The 18652-nt window shown below is 45.4% G+C and overlaps 1 protein-coding gene and 1 pseudogene across 1 annotated transcript; both read left to right on the top strand.

Moving 5' to 3' along the window:
• Positions 1–3799, top strand: part of LOC116470601 (GTP-binding nuclear protein Ran-like) — a 15257-nt pseudogene extending 11458 nt beyond the window's left edge.
• On the top strand, positions 3564–18652 carry CFAP20 (cilia and flagella associated protein 20). The gene is made up of 6 exons (XM_032157494.2): positions 3564–3923; positions 15263–15342; positions 16061–16172; positions 16763–16951; positions 17300–17410; positions 18207–18652. The coding sequence occupies exons 1-6, from the start codon at positions 3840–3842 to the stop codon at positions 18210–18212; spliced, it is 582 nt and encodes a 193-aa protein (XP_032013385.1). The 5' UTR covers positions 3564–3839; the 3' UTR covers positions 18213–18652.

Below are 18652 nucleotides of genomic sequence, written 5' to 3'. Positions count from 1 at the left end.
GGGCACACCTGGAAAACTGAGCAGCAGTTACAAGCAATGGACTAGATGCACACTGGTACAACGGATGGATCTTAAAAGCCACAGTGCTAAAGAATGTGCTCAGTATGTGTCTATTGTATCTTTATACATATATTAATATTAGAGATGGGCTAGAGTGCAGTAGCTATTCACCATCTCCATTATAGCAGTACTGCAGCCTCTACCTCCTAGGTTCATGAGATCCTCCTGCTTCAGCCTCCCCAGTAGCTAGGACTACAAGTGAGCCCAGTGGCACGATCTCGGCTCACTGCAACCTCCGCTTCTCAGGTTCAAGTGATTCTCCTGCCTCAGTCTCCCTAGAAGCTGGGAGTACAGGTGCCCACCACCACACCTGGTTAATTTTTGTATTTTTAGTAGAGGTGGGGTTTCACCATGTTGACCAGGCTGGTCTCAAACTCCTGACCTCAAATGATCCACCCACCTCGGCCTCCCAAAGTGCTGGGATTGCAGGTGTGAGCCACTGCGCCCAGCCGGTTTTTTTTTTTTCTTTGTAAAATATGTGCTGCTTATTTTTATTTTATCTTACTTTTTTGAGACAAGTCCCACTATGTTGCCCAGGCTGGTCTCGACCTCCCAGCCTCAGGCGATCCTCCTGCCTCAGATTCCCAGTTAGCTGAGACTTACAGATGCCGCCACTGCACCTGGCTGTGTCTATCTTAAAACAAAACTTCCATGAATGTCTGTATGTATTTTTAAACAATTCGATGAGGAAGGAGAATGAATTAAGTCAAATGGATGGGTGAGGATGGCAAGACAGGAAGACATGAACAGACAATACACAAAAGTATACAATTATTTCTGAATAATGGCATTATGAGTGATCATAATGTTATTTTGCACAGTTTCCTCAATGAACTTAATATTACATTACATTAATCGGAAAAAAGTAAACTTGGCCGGCCGCAGTGGCTCATGCCTGTAATACCAGCTCTTTGGGAGGTGGAGGGTCATGAGGTCAGGAGTTCGAGACCAGCCTGGCCAACATAGTGAAGCCCTGTCTCTACCAAAAATACAAAAAGTTAGCTGGGCATGGTGGCGGGTGCCTGTAGTCCCAGCTACTCGGGAGGCAGAAGCAGGAGAATTGCTTGAACTCGGGAAGCGGAGGTTGCAGTGAGCCGAGATTGCGCCATTGCACTCTAGCCCGGGCGACAGTATGAGACTCCGTCTCAAAAAAAAAAAAAAAAAGAGAGAGAGAAAAGAAAAGGAAAAAAAAGTAAACTCACATAAAGTAATTAGACTTAGAACCTTTCTGAAGGTGAGCAATCACAACCTTTATTTTCCTCTATGATTATTGTTCATGTGGTTCTCTAGTTCTAGACTCAATATTGGTCACTTTTTTCCTAGAAAATAATTTATCTCATATAGATTTCCAAGGGGGTAAAGTTGTGTGTAGTATCTGAATAATCATCATAATAACTCTTCTATTGTCAATTCTTTCTTTAATGTATCTGCTTTTCTTAACTGGAGTTTTTGCCTAAGATATTTTTAACAATTTAATAACAATCAAGGGATACATTGTTCATCAGTCTAAGGTATAGCCTCTCCAGAAATCATCCAAAAATGACAGTTTCATATAAAAAGTTTTTGACTTTCTACAGTAATAAGATTCATATATTTTCTCACTATGTCCAGAAATTCTGGCTGGATTATTTAGGGGGCTGATGTGAGGACTGAATGAGTTAATACATGCTAAGGTGTTAATATATAGTGCCTGACACATAGTAAATGTTCAACTTACTGCGACAATGGACAAAAACTGCTAATAATGATGATATTAGCTACAGACTCCTTTTCTATCAGCCATACCACCCGGCACAGGCCTAGGCACAAAATACAATATTTAGGTAGATGCTCAGTGACTAATATATGTCAACATTTGAGATTTCCCTTTACCCTCAAAATGTAGCTTACTTTATGTGTTTTCTAAAATATTTTAGGTATTAATTAATTAATTTATTTATTTATTTTGAGACAGAGTCTCGCTGTCACCCAGGCTAGAGTGCAGTGGCGCGATCTCAGCTCACTGCCAGCTCTGCCTCCCGGGTTCACGCCATTCTCCTGCCTTAGCCTCCCGAGTAGCTGGGACTACAGGCGCCCGCCACCACACGCAGCTAATTTTTTGCATTTTTAGTAAAGATGGGGGTTTCACCGTGTTAGCCAGGATGGTCTCGATCTCTTGACCTCGTGATCCGCCTGCCTCAGCCTCCCAAAGTGCTGGGATTGCAGGCGTGAGCCACCGTGCCCAACCGTATTTTTATTTTCATTCTTCAGAGACTGTGTTGCCCAGGCTGGAGTGTAGACTGGCCTGAGTTTAAGAACAGTCTGAGCAACATAGTGCAACCCCGTCTCTACAAAAACAAAAAATTAGGCAGGCATGGTGGCCCACGCTTGTAGTCAGCTACTCTGGAGGCTGGGGTGGAATGATAGGCTGAGCAGGGGAGGTTGAGGCTGCAGTGAGCTATGATCGCGCCACCGCACTCCAGCCTAGGTGACAGAGCAAGATCCTGTCTCAAAAATAAATAAACAAATAAATAATAAAATAAAAATCAGCTGTTGGTTCAACCCAACTTTCTTAATTTTGTTTATGTATTTCTGCCTTTATCTTAATGTTCAGGATTATTTGTTTATTTATTTGAGACCAGGTCTCACTCTGTTGCCCAGGCTGGAGTGCAGTGGCGTGGTCTCGGCTCACTGCAGCCCCCGCCTCCCGGGCTCAAGGGATCATCCCACCTCGGCCCCCCAAGTAGCTGGGATTACAGGCGCGCGCCACCACGCCCGGCTAATTTTTGTATTCTTTTGTAGAGAAAGGGTCTCGCTTTTTTGCCCAGGCTGGTCTTGAACTCCTAGACTCAAGCGTTCCGCCTGCCTCGGCCTCCCAAAGTGCTGGGATTTCGGGCGTGAGCCACTGCGCCCGGCCTAATAATGTTCGGGCTTTCTTATTTTCTAATCAATGTATTTAAGGCGATACATTTTCCTCAGAGTGTCGCTTTGACTGCATGCCACAATGTGAATAATGACAGGCAGGGATGTATATTAGGCGCTCATCACAGTTAGTGCTGAATATTAGTTAGTTCCCTTTAACCTTATCCTGCACTTGGCCGACAAGCATTTGTTGGGCGGCCGACAAGCATTTGTTGGGCGTCCGCCCGACGCCAAGAAGCTCTTCTTTTTCAAAGCCTCTTTCTCTGCGCTGCACCTTTTCTCCCGCGCGGGCAACTCCTCCCGGCCTGGCCGTCCCCTCAAGTCACTCACCGCCCCGCCACGTTCCCATGACACCACGCAGGCGCCAGCAACAAAAGCCAGAACCCTCTGTGCCCTTCCGCTTTCCCAAAGGCATCTCTGCGACGACAGCAAGAAAAATAGTTCCTTGACAACTGAGCTCTTTTCAGGAGGAGGCGGGACCAGGCGGGGCTTACAAGCGGAACGAAACGGAAGTCCGTGGTCCTTGTAACGGGATTGGGCCCCGCCCTCCCCGGGGGCGGGCTCAGATGGGCGGAGGGATTCATTTTAAGCAACGGGCGGCCCTCCGCCTCCATTGAAGGCGGGGAAATACCGCGGCGCTGGCGGTAGTTGCTGTGGTTTCCGTTCTGAGCTCGCAGCTTAGGAGCTGAAGATCGCGGACTTAGCGTTCCCGCGTCCGAGTCCGGCCATCAGTGGCTGCAGATCCGGAGGCCAGGAGCTCAACCACCCTTCTTCGGAACAGGGCCGGCCCGCTGCTGTGCCTTGGACGCTTGGTGCCTGTATCTACTCCGGGGCCTAGGTCGGCTCCGGGGGCGGCTTAGGAGAAGGCCGCCGGCGAGATGTTCAAAAACACGTTCCAGAGCGGCTTCCTCTCCATCCTCTACAGCATCGGCAGCAAGCCTCTGCAAATTTGGGACAAAAAGGTCGGTCTAGGGGCGGCGACGGGGCGGGGTGGAGGGGCTGCACCCCCTCCTCGTCCGGGGGCTGGGGACGGGGAATGGTTGTGTCGAATTGGGGCCTGGGAGAGGCCGAGAGGACGCTGCTGTGCCTTGTCCCCAGCCTGGCGGGACTGGGGCGCGAGGTGGGGGCGTCGTGTAAGCAGCGGAGGAGGTGAGGGGGGCGGTGCATGTGGGTGGGCTTGGCTGAGATCTAAGTGTCCTGCAGCTGTGGTGTGGTTAGGGCCACGACCCTCGCTGCTGACTTGACTTGGTCGGTCAGTCCATTCTTTTGAGCCACTGTTTCCCCACCAGTATAATGGGGTTGATGGTGCCCATCTCCTACCATGAAATGCACGAACTTATTTGAGGGAGCTTTGGGGATGTAAAGATGAAAGGACCTGCTATTCACGGATTCCAAATATTTACTGATATCCTGTTCTGTGCCAGGCATGGTGCTGGGCACTAGACACAGAGCCTTTGTTCAGGCACCCTTACAGAGGCGCAGACAGAAAGGCTCCGGCCAAGCCAGTGATGTTTAAATTTCATTCATTTGCTCCCTTCCTCCCACTGATCCCAAATAAGTCAGAATTCAGTGGCCCTTGGCACCTGCTCCACACTCACTGTGACTTGCCTGTACTATGCCCTCGGTGCCTGATTTCTCCATCAGGAAAACTGCAGAATGCTGACAGTCAAAGTCTTGTTTGGATTAATAAACTCAGAGCCAAGTACAGGCGTCATCTTTATTCAGGCATCCACTAGATGATACTGTGTTTGGCCCCACGAGATGATGAATCTATTCTTTGCAGATGTGAAGAAAGATCTAGCTGTCTATGAATTGGTCTGCATTTTATTACTTTGGTATTTCGTTCTTCATGCAAATTCCCAGGCAATCAGCTGTACTATTTCTTGAATATAAGTTACGGGGGGGGCACTCCAATGTGGAATTTAAGTCATATTCTTAGTACTGCTCTCTGGGAGAATGGCGAGTGTGGGTATGCTGAATGCTTCTTTTTATAGAGATGCATGTGGAATAATCTCAGCAGGATTTACTGGTAATGAAGCCAAGAATTTTGGATTTTATCTCGGAACAAGTCTCTGTATTCCCTTATCCACAGATGAGAGCTCTGGGCCACATAAAGTTGGGAGAGAACATGAGCAGCTTTCTGCCTGTCACCATTAGGGAACTCTGCGTTCTGAGGGCAGCTTTGAGGATGGTGTGTTCATAGTGTTACTTTCTTTTTTTTTTTTTTTTTTTTTGAGACGGAGTCTCGCTCTGTCTCCCAGGCTGGAGTGCAGTGGCGCGATCTCGGCTCACTGCAAACTCCACCTCCCGGGTTCACGCCATTCTCCTGCCTCAGCCTCTCCGAGTAGCTGGGACTACAGGCGCCCGCCACCACGCCCGGCTAATTTTTTTGTATTTTTAGTAGAGACGGGGTTTCACAGTGGTCTCGATCTCCTGACCTCGTGATCCGCCCGCATCGGCCTCCCAAAGTGCTGGGATTACAAGCGTGAGCCACCGCGCCCGGCCCATAGTGTTACTTTCATAAGATAGTTGAAAAATCTGAATATAATGAAGTTGGGCCTTTGTGTATGTAAAATCTGCCCATCTCTTCTCTTTCAGATGATTCTATCCACAAGCTAGAGCTAGTGCCAGAGTACAGGAAAGCAGTTCCTTAACGTTGCTGCGTTACTGAGGTTTTTAGTTTCATGTGTTTTTTCACAATGGAATAAAGCATTGTAAACTGTAAATTGCATCTGTACAAAGAGAGCCCAGGGTGCCTGGGAACTCTGTAAGGAGGTTGGCTTCCCAGCTGTCACTTGACTCAGTTATGGGCTGTCAGAAGGCATGAAGAGGGGGGCCCTCTGTGCCAGTGGAATTTGGAAACTGAATTGTAACAAAGTGTCAGTATAAGGCAATTGAAATCGAGAATGGGACTTGACCTAGGAGGAGAGGTTTTCAGAGCAGATAGAGAACTTACTAAAGCTGAAAGAATTCCAGTAGTAGGGAGGCCTCAGAATTTCTGTTACAAAACTTGTATCAGTTTTCCATTTTAACCCTTCTGGGCTTGATCTTGTGTGCTGTGTTTTATTTTTCAAATGCAGCTTTTTGACTAGTCAACATGTTTACCCAAGAATATAAAAGCATAGTAACCATGGTGCACTGTGTCCCTTAACAACACCACTAGAGGTCGGATGGTATCCTAATGACATAAACACGTGTGAAAACGTTGTTAAATCGATTGGCACAGTTACTTGGAGTAAATTAAACAGACATTTTGGCAAAACCTTTAGAACACTCATTTCAGCAAAATCTTCACAATGGTAAAAGTTAATTTTATGTTTCTAACTCTTCTTATTTAGACTCAATTGAAAAATGTTTAGGATTGAGGTTTTTTCCCCTCTTGGGGCAAGGGAAGGAAAGAGAAGAAAAGGGAAAGTTTGGGGCCGTATCCCTCAGCTTTGTTGTGTGTGCTTTTTCTCAGCTGTAAGTCTGCATAAAGTGCTGGAAATCCAGTCCAGTAGGGGGAACACTGGGAATTGATGTACTTATCAAAGATTTATTGAGTGACAGCTGAGTGACAGGCTTTGTGTAGACTTGGGAAGATAGAGAAAGCATTTTTCCTGCTGCCAGGGACTAAGGCAAAGTTGTAATAAGGACAGAGTTTATGGGGAGGTGAGGACTGTCTACATTTAGCTAGACATGACCTTGACTTTTGCCAGTAGGTATATATTGACTGTGGTGCCTATTTATAGTTTTTATTTCAGAAAACTTTCCTGTTTTCTTTCCTGAGTATATATAGAATTTCTGTTCGGTTTCTATGAAGAATCTTGAGAAATTTGGTTTGACTTTTGTTTAGGCTCTGTCTGCATAGAAGTGAATGCTGTATTCACAGTAAATTCACAGTGAATTTGCAAGCTTCCCTTTTGTGAGGATGGCTTGCTCCTTAGTGTTTGTAACACTGGCAATTTATTTGACTCTCTGAAGCTCACAGCCCCTCCCCTCCATCTCATCCTTCGATCTCAACTTAAACATTCTTTTCATTGAGAACTTAAGTTAAGCCTCATGGGTGTGCCTGTGGCTGGCGGTTTTCTATTGTAGATCGTGCACTGGACTGCAGGTTCCTTAAGCGGAAGAACAGTATCTTACCGAAAAACCTCAGCGCTAGGACATGGTCAGACACCTTGGATTTGCATCCTGGCTGTGCTGTGTTCCAGTTGTGTGACCTTAGCTATGTCCTTAACCATTCAGTTTTCTCATCTATTTCTCACGGTTATGAAGATTCAGTGAAGCTGTATATAAAGTCCTTAGCAACAGAGTTATAGTATATGCAGTCATGCACCACATGATGACGTTTCAGTCAATGACAGACCTTACACATGACAGTGGTGCCATAAGATTATCATGGAGCTGAAAAATTCCTGTCGCTTAGTGACATAATAGTTGTTCGTTAAGTCAAATGCATTACTCGTGTTTGTGAGTAGGTGTAAACCAACCTACTGCACTGCCAGTCATGTAAAAGTGTAGCATATACAATGATGTTCAGTGCCTAACACTTGATGATAAATGACTGTGTTACTGGCTTATGTATTTACTATACTCTTTATCATTATTTTATTGTATTTTATCTTTCTGAGACAAGGTCTTGCTGTTGCCCAGGCTGGAATGCAGTAGCACAATCAGGGCTCACTGCAGTCTCCATCTCCCGGGCTCAAGCAATCCTCCCAACTCAACCTCCCAAGTAGCTGGGACTACAGGCCCTCACCACCACACCTCGCTAATTTTTGTATTTTTGTAGAGATGGGGTTTCTCCATGTTGCCCAGGCTGGTCTTGAATTCCTATGCTCAAGCAGTCCTCCTGCCTCAGCCTCCCAAAGTTCTAGAATTACAAGCATGAGTTCCTGTGCCTGGCCTTATCATAATTTTAGAATGTACTCCTAGTTACAACAACAACAACAACAACAAAAAGTTAACTGGAAAAATAACCTTAGGCAGGTCCTTCAGGAGATATTTCAGAAGAAGCAGTGTTGTCATAGGAGATGACAGCGCCATGTGCGTTATTGCTCCTGCAGACCTTCCAGTGGGACAGCATGTGGAGGTGGAGACTGTGATTGATGTTAATGATCCTGACCCTGTGTGGGCCTGGGCTCATGTGTGTGTTTGTGTCTTAGTTTTTAACAAAAAAGTTTAAAAAGTTAAAAAAAGAAATAAGGGCCGGGCGCGGTGGCTCACGCTTGTAATCCCAGCACTTTGGGAGGCCGAGGCGGGCGGATCACGAGGTCAGGAGATCGAGACCACAGTGAAACCCCGTCTCTACTAAAAATACAAAAAATTAGCCGGGCGTGGTGGCGGGCGCCTGTAGTCCCAGCTACTCGGAGAGGCTGAGGCAGGAGAATGGCGTGAACCCGGGATGCGGAGCTTGCAGTGAGCCGAGATCGCGCCACTGCACTCCAGCCTGGGCGACAGAGCGAGACTCTGTCTCAAAAAAAAAAAAAAAAAAAAAAAAGAAATAGGAAAAACCTTTTGGAATAAAGATATATAGAAAGAAAATATTTTTGTGCAGTTGAACATTGTGTTTGTGTTTTAAGCTAAGTGTTAGGTACAAAATAGTCTAAAAGTTTTTAAAATTTTTAAAGTTTATAAAGTAAAAAAGTTTCAGTAAGCCAAGGTTAATTTATTATTGATGAAAGAAAAATATTTTTAATAAATTTAGTGTAGCCTGGCCAGGCACAGTGGCTCATGCCTGTAATCCCTGCACTAAGTAAATAACTAAATAAAATAAATGTAGTGTAGCATAAGTGTATTGTGTTTACAAAGTATTCAGTAATGTTCTAGGCCTTCACATTCACTCACCACTCACTCACTGACTCAACCCAGAGCAACTTCCAGTCCTGCATGCTCCACTCATGGCCAGTGCCCTATCCAGTTGTATCACTTTTTATCGTTTATACAGTACTTTACTGTGCCTTTTCTGTTTAGACACACAAATGCTTACCATTATATTACGGTTGCCTACAGTATTCAGTACCATAGTATGCTGTACAGACTGTAGCCTAGGGGCAATAGGCTATACCATATGGCCCAGGTGTGTAGGATGTTGTACTGTCTAAGTTTGTGTAAGTACACTCTGATATTCACACAGCCATGGAACTGCCTAATGAGGCATTTCTCAGAACGTAACCCCATCCTTAAGCAATGCATGACTGTAGTTAGTACTTTCTAAGTAATGACATATAGTATTAAATATGGCAGGGACTGAGGAATTTGCTCAAAACTAAAATAAGATGTTTAAACCGAGCTCACCATCCAGATTTCTAGGAATAGGAAGTACTGTAAAACTAGACTTCTGAAGTGAGAAGAATTTAGTTGTTGCACCATGGCTCGCCCAGCCCTAAGCCCTTAATGTGGCTCTAAGGCCACATAACCCATGCTCTGGCACCTGCTTCACTCGTTCTCCAGGCGGGGCTCACTTCACCCGGTTCCCCCTCTTACTAGTAGCCTCCTACTGAATTGAAGGAAGTCCTGTTCTCTCACTTTCAAGCTTTTGCACTTCCTGGTCCCTCTGCTGGGCGCTGCCCCTCACCACCCCACAAGCCTCACTCCCATCTTTTCATTAGTCTCCAGTCACAGTTCAAAGGCCTTTCTCAGAGTGACCTTCCTTGACTCTTCAGGGTAAGTTAATTTCTTTTTTATCACATTTGACATTATTAGCTTCTTAAGGTCTGTATTCCTGGCTCTGCAGTTTCCTGCTAGAAGCTTTTGTAAGTTTCTCAACCAACAGCTTAGAAGAAATTAGGGGTTTCTTTAATGTTACCTTGACATCTGGCACCAGCAAATCATATTTATTAAAAGACTCTTATGTTTAATGTAAACATTACTTCTGGTTGTAAGGAAAATACCAGGAGGTTCTGTTCCCATTTATACTTGTGTAAAACAGGCTATAATTTTCAGCCTTTTTTTTTTTTTTTTTTTTTTGAGACAGTCTCGCTCTGTCCCCCAGGCTGGCGTGCAGTGGCGCGATCTCGGCTCACTGCAAGCTCCGCCTCTTGGGTTCATGCCATCTCCTGCCTCAGCCTCCTGAGTAGCTGGGACTACAGGCGCCCGCCACCAAGCCCGGCTAATTTTTTGTATTTTTAGTAGAGACAGGGTTTCACAGGTTGCCCGGGCGGGTCTCACACTCCTGATCTCAGGTGATCCGCCCACCTCAGCCTCCCAAAGTGCTGGGATTACAGGCGTGAGCCACCACGCCCGTCCAGCGGCATGGATTTTAATTACACTTGCCTTTTCTTAGCTGTGCACATAATTGTCCTTACGCTAACTTAGGGGTTGTTGGTGTATGCCCAGAGTTGCTTGTCTGCTGTCTGGATAGCCCCTGTCAAGTACAGCGAAGGGAGTGAAGCCTTTGACCCTTGGAGCCTCGGAGTCTGAGTCGGAGCTATGCCCAGTTCTCCCCACAGGGGTCTCCCTCTGCCTAATTTCTGTCTGGGAACCCGGCCCTTAACCCAGTGCAGGAACTTTCCTGCTGAAATGGACAGCTCTAATGGCTTAATGTAAATTAGAGCATGTGTCATTAAAGCTAGGATGCCAGATGGCTGAGGGTTCAGCTGCCTGCCCGGCTGAGTGGGTGGGGCCAGAAAAATGAAAGTTGGGGGAGGGAATGGACACAACTCGTGTTATTTTTAAAGCAATCATAGAAATATACAGCATCCACCAGCTCCCTGCCTATCCCAGTAGTAGTATTTTTTTTTTTCCCTCAGCTTGACCCACCTCCCTGAGGCTTACATTGCGGGGAGGGAGAGAAATCGGTGTTATTAGTTGCCCTAGCAACCATGGAAAGCCTGGGAGAGTGATTGTAAGACTGGCCTGAAGCTTTGGTCACCTCTGTTGTCTGCAGAGGCAGAGAACCACTATGATCTGTAATTGCCAGTAACTGGGTTCTGAAGCTCTTTGAGTATCTCCAGCTCATGGGCAGGGGAGGGGAAATTAATGAAATAAAACAATATTGGCTTTAGATTTTTTTTTTTTTTTTTTGAGGAATAAAGCACTCATAGGCCACACTTTGATAGTGGGAATGTGTCATGAATGAAAAAGAATTAACAAATCAAAAACAGTCGGCTCTTTTTGTGATCTAGAGAGGGACAGAACATGTTAAAACCTGCTTCCGCCATGAGCAATAAATGCTGAGCTGTTCATTTTATCTTCATCCCAAAGCCAAGCCTGCCCAGTGACCTCTGAACTGGAAGGAGCTAAGGAAAGGACGTTGATACTTTCTGAGACATGTATCTTCCTGTATGCTGTTGTCAGAAGCTGGTTCTAGGAGGGAGTTGCTTTCCTGGAAGACCTTTATAATATTAGGCAATGACAGCCACATTTAAGGTGGTGGGGAGCCTTTGCCCCAAATTGCCTGTTGCCTCTCCCCTTTGATCCTAGTTTTAGAGCCTAGAGAAGAGGCTTTGGGAAATTACCCTCTAATGCACATATCTGATTCATCGCCCTTACTACCTCCACCCTACTCTTTTCCAGTGAGTTTGTATTTGCAGCCCTTTAAACTCAATAGAGGAGAAAAATCATAATTCACTAACAAATCCACTTAATTTGATTTCAAACCTCTGGAGACTTGTCACATGGGGATACTTGTGTTTTTCTTCTTTGGGGGTTAAACAGTCTCTTGGGGAAAAGCTCTGTTTAGTTTGTCTTACCACCAGCCAGGTTCAAACTCTAGAGACTGATGGGCATTCCTTCAACAAAGTTGCCTTGACCCTTCCAAGTTCCCTTGTTTTGTGGAATACATTCATTCATTTTGTAAAACTTAAATTTGTGAGTGTGTTTGTTATCTAGTAACACTGGGAGAAAAAGAAATCTCTTTAGTAATTTATTGAAATCCAAATAAAAGTTAGCTTGCCTTCGGGCAGAAGTGTAGGAATACTACAGTCTATCCGGCTTCCAGCCTGCATTGGCTTCTGTGTGCATTGTACGGCTTTGTTTTCTTCTGTAAAGACCTGAATAGGTCATATCTGCTGGAGTTCCAGGGAAGTGGTAAACTTTGAGATGGGCAGAAGGCAGATTCCCTAACATTTTCTCCCTGTGAGATCTGGCTGGTCTTTCTGGAACTGAGGGAGGCCTCTTGTTGACTCTGGCCAGAGAGAGCTTGAGGGATGTGAAATTTGAGGGCATGCTTTAAATAAGGGTGGGTCAATAGCAACATGTTGCTTTTTAGCAATAGCAGTTTTCAGGCCCAAGTTACTTCTTAATCCTGTCAATTTAACTGTCTATTTGATCTTTGCAGCTTGTCCCGTTTTAAAGAATGGTTATGTTATTGAGAATAATTAGTGGTGTGTTACAAAAGTAGTGTTTGCATCTTGTTGGAATACTGCCAGCTCTTATCAGTAGGGCTGCTCGCATTAGTTGGAAATGATTTCTTCATTAATTCCTTCTTCACTGAATCTGCCTGGTTTTCCACAGAAAATATAGGAGGAATATTGCCACTTAGGTTGGAAACATTAGATGGCGAATGAGGTGGGCAGTGGTGGCGGATTCTTCACAGACCCAAGCCTTTGTGCTCTTAATCTCCTTGGAAAGGGGCCCAGAATTCAAAGCAGGAGGGCATTGAACATTGCCAGCTTTGTTTGAGAATCATTTCAATGTGACGTTTTGTGTCTTGAGAGCCTAAGAAATGCGCCATTGGCAGGGACTGGGATCCCGTCTAGCCCAGCATTCTGTCTCTGACAATGGGCACCCATTTGTGGAAGCATTCTTCATGCTGGCGGCCCTGTGGGCTTTGTGATATGCCCCAGCATCTCTGGCTTCCTATAATAGTCCACGGGGGATGTGTTATCCAGGAATTTTTAAAACCCTCCTTGAACCTATTCATATGTGCCAACTCTTAGAGTGACAGATTCCAGAAGTCAGCAAATATTTGAACTCTTAGTTTATGGCTAGCACTGTGCTAAGCATTGTCACAGATAGAAATGATGCTTCATAACTGGTCTTTGCTCTTGCTTGAGCTTATTCTTTTTTAAGGAGACAAGACTTGGTTGCAGTTGTGAAAAAGGTGGGCAGTGACATCAGATGTCACCTTTAGAACACCAGGCAGACCATGAGTGGATCAGACTCACAGTGACAGAGCTCACAGGGACTAATGTCTAAAAACAGAAACATATTATTAATAATTTATGTTGAAAAATAAAACTACCAGACTCAACACTGATTTCTCCCCATATGCAAGTCTAATAGCCAAATTGTAATCAGAAGGCTGATGAGTGAACAAGAGGAGCTTTAGTCGGTGTGATTGAGTCATTGATTATGGCAGCCTAAGACAGCCCTTTCCACAATACCTAAAGAAAGACTGTATGTTTGTCTTTCTGATGTCTCCTGTTCTAAACCTAGTTGATCTTTTTCATATGCTATTCCATTCAGCCCTAATAGTCCAGCCTTGTTTTTTTTGTTTGTTTGTTCATTTTTGAGACAGGATCTCACTCTGTCACCCAGGCTTGAGTACAGTGGCACAATCACGGCTCACTGCAGCCTCGACCTCCCAGGCTCAGGCTGTCCTCCCACCTCAGCCTCCTGAGGAGCTGAGACTGCAGGCATGTGCCACTACACCTGGCTAATTTTTTGTAGAGATGGGGTTTCACCATGTTGTCCAGACTGGTCTTGATCTCGGAGCTCAAGCAATCCTCTCGCCTCGGCCTCCCAAAGTGCTGGGATTACAAGCGTGAACCACCATGCCCGACCCCAGCCATGTTTTTTTGGTTTGGTTTGGTTTGGGTTTTTTGTTGTTGTTGTTGTTGTTGTTTTTGGAGATAGGGTCTTGCTCTGTCACCTACTCATCTAGGCTGGAGTGCAGTGGCACAATCACAGCTCACTGCAGCCTGGACCTCCTGGGCTCAAGTGATCCTCCCACCTTAGCCTCCCAAGTAGTTGGGACTATAGGCGCACTACAGGTGCATGCCACCACACCTGGCTAATTTTTTGTAGAAACAATGTCTTACTATGTTGCCCAAGCTGATCTCGAACTCCTGAGCTCAAGCTGCCCTCCTGCCTCGGCCTCCCAAAGTGCTGGGATTACAGGCATGAGCCATTGTGCCTGGCCCCAGCCCTGTTTTGAAAGTACCTTTGCATATCTCTGTTCTGTCCATATTAGTTGCTTAAAAGTTTAATGCTTGAAGATAATTGTTCTTTCCTAAATACTTTTGAGAGGAGGAATCTGTATTGAGTATTGATTCCTCCCCATCGTCTACCTCCTACATATGCAGCAAACAATACAAAACAATGTAGGATGAGGTGCTAAATTATGTCGTCTAGACAACATGAGCCAGAAAAACAAATCAGAGAAAAGAGAGGTCAGTGTGGGCTGAAAATGCTAAAGAAGGCATCTGTGTGTGGCACAAATGGGAATTGAATTCCTGCTTTAAAAAGTAGAAAATTAGGGAAAAGCAGACAGGGAAGCATGAAGCAGGATAACTCCAGGGGAGGAATGCTTTCACTTTTTGTTGCGGCCCTCCTCAGTAACACTCAGCTTTGGTTTTTCTGGCCAAAGAAATATACAAGGCAGGACGGGTGCGGTGGCCCATGCCTATAATTCCAGCACTTTGGGAGGCCAAGGCAGGTGGATCACAAGGTCAGGAGTTCGAGACCAGCCTGGCCAACATGGTGAAACCCCGTCTCTACTAAAGATACAAAAAAAAAATTAGCTGGGCGTGGTGCCACATGCTTATAATCCCAGCTACTCAGGAGGCTGAGGCAGGAGAATCGCTTGAACCTGGAAGGCAGAGGTTGCGGTGAGCCAAGATCGCGCCATTGCACTCCAGCCTGGGTGACAGGGCGAGACTCCGTCTCAAAAAAAAAAAGAAAAAAGAAAGAGAAAGAAAGAAATCTACGAGGCAGTATGAGGCAGTGGAAAGGCTGCTGAATCCTTAGTCTCCTACTTAGGGTTTGGCATTTGCAGTTCCGGGGTGCCAATGTCCACATTTGTAAAATGGAAACAGTATCACCTGCCTTGTTGTTTTTATTGTGTGAGGCTTAAGTGAGAAGGGAATGTGTGTGATATTCCTGGTGCATAGTAGGCATTCGGTAGATATTAGCTGAATCTAAATTGAGTTGATGTATTTGGGGAGAAGTTTCCCCTGGTTTAGGGATTGCCAAATTACCTGGGATTCCCATGGTGGTTGATGTGACCCTGTCTAGAGGTAATAGCATGGCTTACTTACATATAAGCTTCAGTGTGCTGTGTCACTACGCCTCTTGGGCTACCATGGTTTTCTTTAAATAGTCCTATTCAGCCTTGTCGGATATTTCAGTACTAATCGAATTTTCTTTCTTGTAGGTACGGAATGGCCACATCAAAAGAATCACTGATAATGACATCCAGTCCCTGGTGCTAGAGATTGAAGGGACAAATGTAAGGTAGGTTGCCACCTCTGTTCTCCCAGAGACATCATATACTAGGGAGGCTGTATGTCATAGAGGTTAATAGCACAGACTGCAGTGTCAGAGTGCCGGATGTGAGTCCATCTCTGCCACTTAGAGCTTACCATGGGAAGTTACTGAATCCCCCAGACCTTAGCATACTCATCTGTACAATGGGCAGAATAATAGTACATTTTCCTTATAGGGTTATTGTGAGGAGTAAATAAATGAATATATATAAAACACTTAAAGCCTGGCTTAGCACATAGTAAGTACGATGTCAGTATTAGCTATATTATTAACCAAAGTGTCTGTTGGGGTGGGGAGTGGGCAGTGTTGTACAGCTCATCCAGTGGGTGGACAGTGTGGTTTTCAGTGCCATAGAGGTCTCAGTTTTGGTTTTCTGTCATTCGATAGCTCCCCTGGACCAGAATTGAGGTCTTCTCTCACTGGAGGAGCTTCTAAGATCCACTGTCTGGCTTTGTTTTTCAGATATTTTATTGCTGCTGTCTAGTCCTGTGTTAAGCTTTTGTTTCTGGGTCCAGCATTTGTTAAAGCATCCGCTGACTTAGGGCTGAGGGATTCACTGGGTGGCATGTCTGAATCTTTTAGATCTGCTTTCCAGTGTATCCTCTTGGACCGTGTGTTATTGTTGTGCATACCACAAAGGAAGAGAGTCCAGGAGTGTGTTTATTAGTATTTCCTCTCTCTACAGCACCACATATATCACATGCCCTGCAGACCCCAAGAAGACACTGGGAATTAAACTTCCTTTCCTTGTCATGATTATTAAAAACCTGAAGAAATATTTTACCTTCGAAGTGCAGGTAAGTATGTGTACATGAATGTATCCACTCTTGGCTATACCAAAGAGATAGCCTTTGAACTGATGGGAAAAAGTGGCCCTACAAAAGTATCTTTATCCTTTTGCATGTATTCTTTTCTGCTTCTAGTGTAAGCCCAATGCAGTCCTTGTTATGTAAATTTGATATTAGTAATAAAATTTAATGCCAGGTTTTTAAAGAAACAGTAAGCACCTAGAAAATCTAGTAATTTCAAAGCGTCAGAGTTAGCATGGTATCCATTTGGGGAGTGATTATTTAATAGTGGGTGGCTGTTCTGTTTTAGTATTTCTGATTTTTCAAAAGGAAGAACATTTATATACTCTATGGTCTGAGAGCCTGCTGACTGTGTTACATGTCATAAGCAGCTGGTGTTGTCTTGGCAACAAACAAGATAAACTTGCTACTTCCGGGCCATCTGCATGCAGCGTATGACCTGTGTCTGGTCTGTTTATTTTCCTCTAAGTCTCAGCCTTGGGAAAGCAAGCTGTGGGAATTCAGGTCCTTGTCTGGACAAGGTTGTGTGCTTCTTCCAAGACAGAGCTAGTGTGACGCTTCTTCTCTGTATTTCACAGGTACTAGATGACAAGAATGTGCGTCGTCGCTTTCGGGCAAGTAACTACCAGAGCACCACCCGGGTCAAACCCTTCATCTGCACCATGCCCATGCGGCTGGATGACGGCTGGAACCAGATTCAGTTCAACTTACTAGACTTCACGCGGCGAGCATACGGCACCAATTACATCGAGACCCTCAGAGTGCAGGTACTGCTCCTTTCCCAGATAGAGCTCTGGGTTGGGGATAGGGCACACTGCGTCTAATATTGGCTTGTGGCCCATGCAGCAGAACAGTGTGGGTTTCTGGCTTCAGTTGCCACACTGTCCAGGGAGCTTTGGCCTCACAAAGGTCCAGGAAATATTCAGAAGACGGGTCAGGTAGAGAGGTGAACGCAGCAAGTAAGACCTCCCTCTTGCCAGAATCCATCCCTAAGACAAGCCAAGGAGATGCTGGAGATGAAGTGTTTCCAGTCCTAGAAGAGGGCCTCTAGAAGATTCAGGAAAAGGGGGAGAACAGTCACATTTAGCCTCTCAAAAGAAGCATTGCCTTGACAGATCCATGCAAATTGTCGCATCCGACGGGTTTACTTCTCAGACAGACTCTACTCAGAAGATGAGCTGCCGGCAGAGTTCAAACTGTATCTCCCAGTTCAGAACAAGGCAAAGGTAAGCCAGTCTGCCCCACAGGAAGGCCCACCAGTGAGTGGGGGGAGCTGTGTTCCTGGAAGGTGCTCTGGTCTAAGAATTCAGCTGCAGAGCCTCTCTGTGTTGACACTTTGGGGTGCCTTTATATCGCAAGATCTTAGGTCTCCTTCCAGCATCAGCACTGAATCAGGAATGCTCCTGTGAAATATTCTGTTACTGCTGTCTCCCCTCTCCACAGTGAGAGGGAATGAGGCACTTCCTACTACTGGCTCACAGAACTTCAGAAAATATCTTCAATCTTAACTCTGTTTTTTTTTTTTTTGAGATGGAGTCTTGCCCTGTTGCCCAGGCTAGAGTGCAGTGGCACGGTCTCAGCTCACTGCAACTTCTGCCTCCTAGATTCAAGGGATTCTTGTGCTTCAGGCTCCTGAGTAGCTGGGATCACAGGCACCCGCCACCATGCCCAACTAATTTTTAATTTTTATAGAGATGGGGTTTCACCATGTTGGCCAGGCTGGTCTCAAACTCTTGACCTCAAGTGATCTGCCTGCCTCGGCCTCCCAAACTGCTGGGATTACAGGCATGAGCCACCGTGCCCAGCCCCATCTTAACTCTTAATCAGCCCAAAAGTATTATCAGCTGATAGGTCCCTGCTAACACAAGGGTGGGTGCTTCCCTGCCTGTGTGCTGCAGATGTGTGTCCATTCTCCACAGTCACTGTCCACTCAAATGTCACCAGGGGCAGGGGGCCTGTGACACTGACCATCTATTTTCTAGCAACTTAAACTGATGCCTCTTCTCTGTTTTTTCCCTTCAGCAATAACTGGAATTGTGACTCAAGGGATAGACCCTGGATGTGACTCTTCTTTTTAGAAGGAAACTATGTGGAGGACGATGCAAAAACATATTTATCTTAGTTCGCTCTGCTGTAGTTCTGTAGTTCTGTTATTTATACTTGGTGTTACTTGTCATGGACACCGGTGAACATGCCGTAACTCTGTGACTGCATCGTAAGTGCAGTGGGGGTAAGCAGTCCTGTGAGTGGCGCATGAATGCTGGAGCTTATTCCGCCGCCTGCCCCAGTGAGGGGGGAGATACCTTTATCATGAACTTACAGAATTGAAGATGGCCCATAAGGAATTCCAGACCAATATTTCTTCCTGCGGTTTATTCTGTGTTTTATATATTATCTAAATATATGTATATGCTGTGTCATACTCATAATCTGGAAATGAATAAAATGATATATTCCTGGTTTGTAAA

The sequence above is a fragment of the Hylobates moloch genome, unplaced genomic scaffold, assembly GCF_009828535.3.
Source record: "Hylobates moloch isolate HMO894 unplaced genomic scaffold, HMol_V3 SCAFFOLD_6, whole genome shotgun sequence".
In the NCBI taxonomy this organism is placed as follows: domain Eukaryota; kingdom Metazoa; phylum Chordata; class Mammalia; order Primates; family Hylobatidae; genus Hylobates; species Hylobates moloch.
This window is presented reverse-complemented; position numbering and strand designations above follow the sequence as displayed.